Source organism: Elephantulus edwardii, unplaced genomic scaffold (genome assembly GCF_000299155.1).
Source record: "Elephantulus edwardii isolate Elephantulus edwardi_28Jun2011 unplaced genomic scaffold, EleEdw1.0 scaffold00379, whole genome shotgun sequence".
Lineage (NCBI taxonomy): Eukaryota > Metazoa > Chordata > Mammalia > Macroscelidea > Macroscelididae > Elephantulus > Elephantulus edwardii.
Genome location: NW_006400129.1, coordinates 592,604 through 599,872, shown reverse-complemented (window position 1 = coordinate 599,872; position 7,269 = coordinate 592,604). Strand labels below are relative to the sequence as shown.

General features: G+C 37.7%; 1 protein-coding gene across 1 annotated transcript in view; it reads right to left on the bottom strand.

Annotated features, from left to right (window-relative positions):
* Positions 1-908: 908 nt before the first annotated feature.
* Positions 909-7,269, bottom strand: part of HSD17B3 (hydroxysteroid (17-beta) dehydrogenase 3) — a 138,826-nt gene continuing 132,465 nt past the window's right edge. Inside the window, exons 10-11 of the mRNA XM_006902197.1 lie at positions 6,654-6,803; positions 909-1,079 (exon numbers count right to left, since the gene is read on the bottom strand). Of these exons, the coding sequence (XP_006902259.1) occupies positions 909-1,079; positions 6,654-6,803 (321 nt within the window). The remainder of the gene's footprint in view (positions 1,080-6,653; positions 6,804-7,269) is intronic.

Genomic DNA, 7,269 nt, shown 5'->3' with positions numbered 1-7,269 from the left:
ATTTAATTGTGATAATATATAACATAAACAGAATGTAAAGATTGCTGTTTTAATAATTTTTTAAGTGTGCAATTCAGTAGCATTAGTTATTCATCATATTCATGCCCAAACTTTTTCATTATCTCAAACTGATACAAGGGTCATTTAAGTAACAACTCTCTATAACTGTCTTCCCCAGTCCCTGGTAACCATTAGTAAACATTTGTCTCTATGAATGACTGTTTTATATAGATGGGAATTATGCAGTATTTTTGTCCATGTCCGGCTTTTTTTTTTTTTTGCTCAGCGTATTTTCAAGATTTACCCATATGGTAGCTTGTCTCAGGGTTTCATTTCTCTTTTTGGCTGAATAATATTCCATTTAATGGATATACCACATTAGTTTATCCAGTTATCTGTTAATAAACAGTTGAGCTTCTTCCACTTTTTGGCTTCCATGACTATTGTGTTGCAATGAACACCAGTGCACAAATACCTGCTTGAGTCCCTGAATTCAAGTCTAATTAGAGGTGGAATTACTGAGCCATATGGTAATTCTGGAGCAATGGGCACACAGTAGTTAGGTTACTACTAAGCTGTTAATTGAAAGATTAGTGATTGAAACCCACCAGTACCTCCAGGAGAGAAAGATACAGCAGTCTGCTTCCATAATGAATACAGACTTAGCAACTCTATGGGGCTGCTGTACTCTGTCCTATAGGGTCATTGAGTATGAATTAATTAAAGGGAAATTAATTTGGTTTTGGTTTATGGTAATTCTATTTACTATATGTTTTTATACTATAGCTTTTCCAAAGAAATTTCAGACTTTAAAAGTTGCAAAAACATTTTTATTCTAATATTAGTAACAGGGATTCTCTAGAGCTCAAGGGGATTTAGGGAGTTGGTGCCTTCTCTGATGCTCCTCACTAGACATGAACTTGGTAACGAGAAGCAAAGTTGGATTCCAGCACTTGTCCAGTGTTGAACTTCTTGTTGTTGACATTCTGCTTTAGATAATCTGAGTATTGAGTCAGGAAGAACTTTTGAAAAACAGAGCTGTAGAAAGCCCAAGATGGTATCAGCTGCAGGAAACCTGCCTTCATACATTTAAGACAAAAATGTGATTATCTGGGGTAAAAAGAACTTATGATAAAAACACTTTAGTTTATCATTACAATCTTTAAAAGTACTTTTTTTAAAAGTGGCTAAGCTTTAACAATCTACTGGCAATTTTCCCCACAAACAAGTATATTCAGACACAAAGTCAAATTACCTTATCATTTTGAACATAACAGTATCTCTAGATGGACCTCTGGTGATCTAGTCCACAGGGAGATGCACTGCTAATCTAGAGACCATGGTTCATGGGTAATTGGAACAATATCTTGTCCTATGATTTATAACCTTAGAAACCCAATGGAGGAGCAGCTATGAGTTTCAACTTGACATCAATAAGTGATATGATACTCACCATTGGAAATTTCTAGGTTAAGCCTTCTCTCATTCTCTGAATTTGTGAGTAATATTTCTCTTTGTACTTTTTACTCCAAATTCATTTCCCAGTACCTTCATGTTCTCTCTACCAAGTTCTACTAAAATGAGATTCTAGAAAAGAATCTGAAATGTATGCCATGATCTAAGTATGCCTTTCCAGTATATGCTAAGCAAATACCTGAATTAATGAGTGTAAAGTGGTCCCAGTTAGGTACAAAGTATTAACATGGCACACATACCACACCATATATAACTAATAGTGGCTTAATGTCTAGAACATAGATAGAACTCTTTAAAAAGCAAAATGGCACAGAATCCACTATGGTTCTAAATGAGCAAATGATGTGCACATTCTCTAAAGAAGATACACAAATGATCAATATGCACATGAAAAGATAATTAGTTATTAGTTATTTTCAGTAGTCAATGGAGAACATTACAAGTAAAGGATAATTAAAGATAATCCATGTTAGATTCTTCAAGTGTCAGTAATGAACAATCCAAAAATGAAAAAATATCGTCTTACATGCTTTGGGCCTGTTATCAGGAAGGACCTGTTCTTTTAAAAAGGATATTATGCTCAGGAAAATTAGCAGTTTACTAAAGGAAGGGAGGTACTCCATGAGCTAGACTGACACAATGACTACTATAACAATGAATGCACAGAAGAGATTGTGAGGATGGCTTGGGATCAGGCAAAGTTTAGATCTGTTGTACAAGGGATTACTATAAATTGGAGTCTACTTGAAGGCACCTAACAACATTATAAAAGAAACACCACAAGTAATTGGCTTTTTAACAAATAAAAATATATCTTCTTATAGATTAGGAAATGAAAACTTCAAATTCAGCATTCTGGCTTTCTTTCTTGGTTCCTTTGAAATATCATGAAGAATAGCATCTCTCTACCTCCCATCTGTGCTTACTTAATCTGATTTTGGGTTTTGGTTTGGTGGGTTTTTTTTTTAATCTCAAAAGATGTTGACTTAAAGCATACCCTCCACTAACCAACTGTTTTACTAATTTGATAAAGGAAACTTTGTCCCAAAATGTGATTGTAACAACAGGTGTAGCAAAGTTTTGCAACACATCATTTGAGGTCATCTGCATATCGCAGGTTGTTGATTGATCTTCCACCAATCCTCATACAGCCCAGAGTCCCGGATTATCTGTTCTGCATGCAGGTTGAAAAGGTATGGAGATAGAATACATCGCTGGCAGACCTATACCCAATTTTGAACCATGCAGTGTCTCCTTGCTCTGTTCTGACAACTGCCTCTTGGTAAAGGATAGGTTTCGCATAAGCACAATTAAATACTCTGGGATTTCCACTCTTCTAAGAGTCAGCCAGCTGAATCCTGCCTCTGGCTTCTGGAGGCATGGTAGGTTTGAGGACTCCGAGCATGCGTGGTGGTTCTTTGGAGCCCACGAGGGGGTTGGCAGAGCGGATTTGCCAGATGAATGGGGGTCTGGGGCAGGGAGTTTCCCAGCAATTGGGTATGCTGGGCTGGACTGCTAAGACACTGAAGGGCCCTCGGGCCTGTGGCCGTCAGGCCTGTCTTTCGTTGTTTTTGTTTTTGTTTTTTTCAGACATTCCTGAAGGTCATACAGCCCTGGTGTACAAGTTGCCGTACAGTGGTCACTTGTGGTTGTGTCAAATGCCTTAATGGCTGGTTACCCAATGCGGACAGAGAATGGTGTGGAACTCCCCGATGAAAATAAGCTTGAAAGGAGGAGTGACATCCACTTCCATAATAGCTTGTCTCCGGAAACTGTATGAACCTGGATAGAGGAAGAAAGGCACACAAGGGTCGAGGAATCTCCTTCATAGGGTTGCTATAAGTCGCCTGTGACTTGACAGTACTTAACAAAACAACAAGAGTCAGCCACAGCTTGTTGTGATCCACACAGTCAAAAGCCTTTGCATGCTCAATGAAGCACAGAGAGACATTCCTCTGGTACTCTGCTTTTTGCCAAGATGCATATAACATTACCTATACGATCCCTAGTACCACGATCTCTTCTAAACCCAGCCTGCACATCTGGCAGTTCTCTGTCGACATGCTGCTCGAGTCTGTAGCTAATGAGGACGTGAAGTGCTTGCTGCAGGAGGTCCAAGGACTGCAGCCTTCAATACAGATTGAAGTTCAACATCAAGAGAGCAAAGATTCTTACCATTGGGCAAATTGACAGCATCAGTATAGATGGTGAAGAGATTGACATAGTTAACAGTTTTAGTTTGCTTGGCTCCACAGTCAACACTCTTGATGACAGCAGCCAGGAAATCAAGAGATGAATTGCCTTGGGAAAGTCAGCTGTGAGGGACTTCTGCAGAGTACTGAAGAGCAGCAATATCAGGCTGGAGACTAAGGTGTGCCTGATCTGGGCTATAGTCTTTACAATTTCGTGCTATGCATTGGAGAGCTGAACAGTGACTAGGGATGACAGAATGAGAATTGATGCCTTTGACATGTGGTGCTGAAGAAGAGTGTTGAATATACTATGGACCGCTAGGAGAACAAACAGGTTTGTCCTGGAGAGGGTGAAGCTGGGCTGCTCCTTGGAGTAAATGATTCTGAAGCTTCATCTGACATAATTTGAGAATGTTGCAAGCAGGGAACAGTCCTTGGAGAGGGACATCATGTTTGGAAGAGTGGAGGGACAGCATAGGATAGGAAGAGCCTTGATAAGATGGATCAGTTCTGTGATTGGGGGTAGTGGGAGTAGGTGTGTTGGAGACAGTGAGGTTGGCAAAGGATAGAGCAGACTTTAGGGCTCTTGTACACAGGGTTGCTGTGAGTTGCAAGTGACTCCACAGCACATAACAACAACAAACAACAATTTAAGGTCACACAATTAAATGAAACAACTTTTAGAATGAAAAATATTTTAAAAATATATCTGAAAATGGTTTAATATCTAGAGAATAAAAAGAATTCTACCACTCAATAATAAAATTTTTTAAATGGACCAAAGATCTGAATAGATGTTTCTAAAAAAAAAAAGGATCTATATGCTCAGCATCACTAGTCACTAGGGAAACTCTAATGAAATAATTTAGTTGTTATTTTTAAGAATACCAAATGTTGGCAGGGAAGAATTTGAGGCTTTTAGCATTTCATAAAAAGCAAACCGTAGTTCTATATCCAGTCCTGGATAATTGTGGTTTGGGTTTTGGTTTGATACTTCTAATCAATTCTGGCTCATCACAACCCTGTAGAGTAGCATAGAACTGTCCCTTATGGTTTTCAAGACTATAAACGTTTACAGAAACAGATTGTTACATCTCTCTCTCATGGATTCAAACCACCAACCTTTCAGTTATCAGCTGAAAACTTTAGTGACCACTCCACTTTGCCACATAACATAGCAATTTTTTTACCCTTGAGTACATGGTCAAAACCTTGAAACAGGAATTCAAACAGTTACTTCTATGCCAATAATTATTTCAGTTTTATTAAAAATAGCCAAAAGAGCAAACAACTAAAGAGCTAGTCAACACATGAATGAACAAGCAAAATGAAATATTTATTTAATGGAGTATCTCTGTCTCTTTTTCATTACCATTATATCAGAATAGACTCATAGCTGCCCTTTCAGTAGGTTTTCAAAAGGTTGTAAATTGTATGGGTGCTTATCCACATTTCTCTTCCAGAGCCACTGATGGATTCAAACCACCAGTGAGCTATCACCTCTTACTTACTAGTGCAATTTCCTACAGTCTGTGCCATCATTGGGTGTGAAAGAGAAAAAAGGTTCTCATACATGGTACAAGCGGATAAAGCTTCAAAACTTTTATACAAAACAGGAAAAAAATCTTATTATTCCATTCATATGAAATGTTTAGAATAAGCACATTCATAAACTATACCAGAGGTTACTAAGGATCTTGAGGAGCAGGAAAGATTGAGGAATCATTGCTTAATGGGTACTAGGTGATTTTTAAAGTGATTTTTAGAAATAGTGATGAAGGCTGTATGACACTGTGAATGTAATTAATGCCACCAAATATTACACTTAAAATGGATAAAATACCAGTTTTATAATTATTTGATAGTAGTAGAAACATAATTGAGAGTTCTGGTTGACAAAAGAGTAAGGAGCTAGGTTACTAATCCAAAGGTAGGTGGTTCAAATCCACCAGCTGTTCTGTCATAGAAAGATGGACCATCTCTTCCAGTGTGATTTACAACATCTGGAAACACACTGGGGGTGAGTTATGAGTTACTTCTGAGTAGACATCAGTGAGTAGTCGAGAAACAGAACTACATTAACACTATTTCATTTTGGTTTTAATGTGTCATCTTATCTAGATATAACTCATTTATCTTGTTTCACCTTATATTTGTTTTTAAAAGTAGTCCAGGTATGTCAGAAACCTCTCATGTAATATGCCTTTGAATCTTCTTTGCATCTCTTCTGTGCTGGAACTACTTGTACTTAGAAATACATGTGTGTCTTTTTCTAAATTTCATCTTGTATGAGATCATACTGGTACCTTAAAATCAGTCCCAGTAGGAAAATGTATACCATGAAAATCAGCTGTTGATATATATGAAACTGTATCCCCATGTACACCTTGAGAATGGGTTGTAAAACATTTACCAATACACCACTGGATAAAGGAAGGGGGAACTATTGTAGCCCTCCATGAAGCTCCAAGGATCCTCATTATCTCCTACCCAAGAATTCCTAGGAGCCAATTTATGAGGAGAAAAGTGAGCCAGCCAAGGATAGAATTTTCCATATTAGAGACATATATGAACTTAGGACTCAGGTATCCAGATTTTTCTTATTAAACAAACAAAAATGTCAAGTTGCCATTGAGTGGTTTCTGACTCACAATTACTCCACATGTGGCAGAGTAGAAATATGGTCCACTGGATGGCCTTTCAGGGAAAAATAGAGAGGGGAGAGCTCTCCTTCAAGGTGCCCCAGGGTGGAATGAAACTTTCAATTACTAACTAGTAATTAACTATTTGCACCAATTAGGCAACTCTTTCCCTCTTGCTACACATTCTGTTTACTTGGCTATACTACTCCTCAGTAACACATCTTCTGACATTACCATGTTTACCATAAAGGCAAATATTAAGTCCTTAAAAGAGCTTATTAAGTCCCACTAGTACTATATATACACCTGTCCACATAATTTCAAGTAATAAGTTAAAAATTACCAAGATTTCATGGACAAGGCATCCACAGTTTTCATCTCCAGTTGTAACATAATTCAGTGATTCTTTAACAAACTCATTAGAAGTCTTGGTTATCATGTTGGGGTTTAAATATTTTGTCATTGAGGTGGAAATAGCATATGGAGTCAGAACCTATAGTAGGAAATAAAGACATACAGAAATCGATAACAGAGAAAGACTGAAAAATCAACATCTACTTTGCTGTCCTTCCATGTTCTAATTCTTCTTGTCCTGTAAAGAATTACAAAATCCTAAATTATTTTAAAGTAACGAAAAATGCAGAAAAGCCAAGTTTAGAATCAGAAGATTTGTTTACCTATTCTTTGTCATAACACGAGAACATAAACACATACAAGTAACTCACCTGTTAAAAAAACAAAACAAAACCCAAACAAACCGCAGAAAATGGCTGTGAAGACATGAATTATCTCTCAGAACATTACTGCCAGATATGTTGTTGTTGTTCTTATGTGGCGTCGAGTCGCTTGCGACTCATGGCGACCCTATGTACAACAGCCCTAAATTTTGCTCTATCCTGTGCCAATCGCACTGTCTCCGACACTCCCATCCCAATTATCCCAGTCACTGAATCAATCCA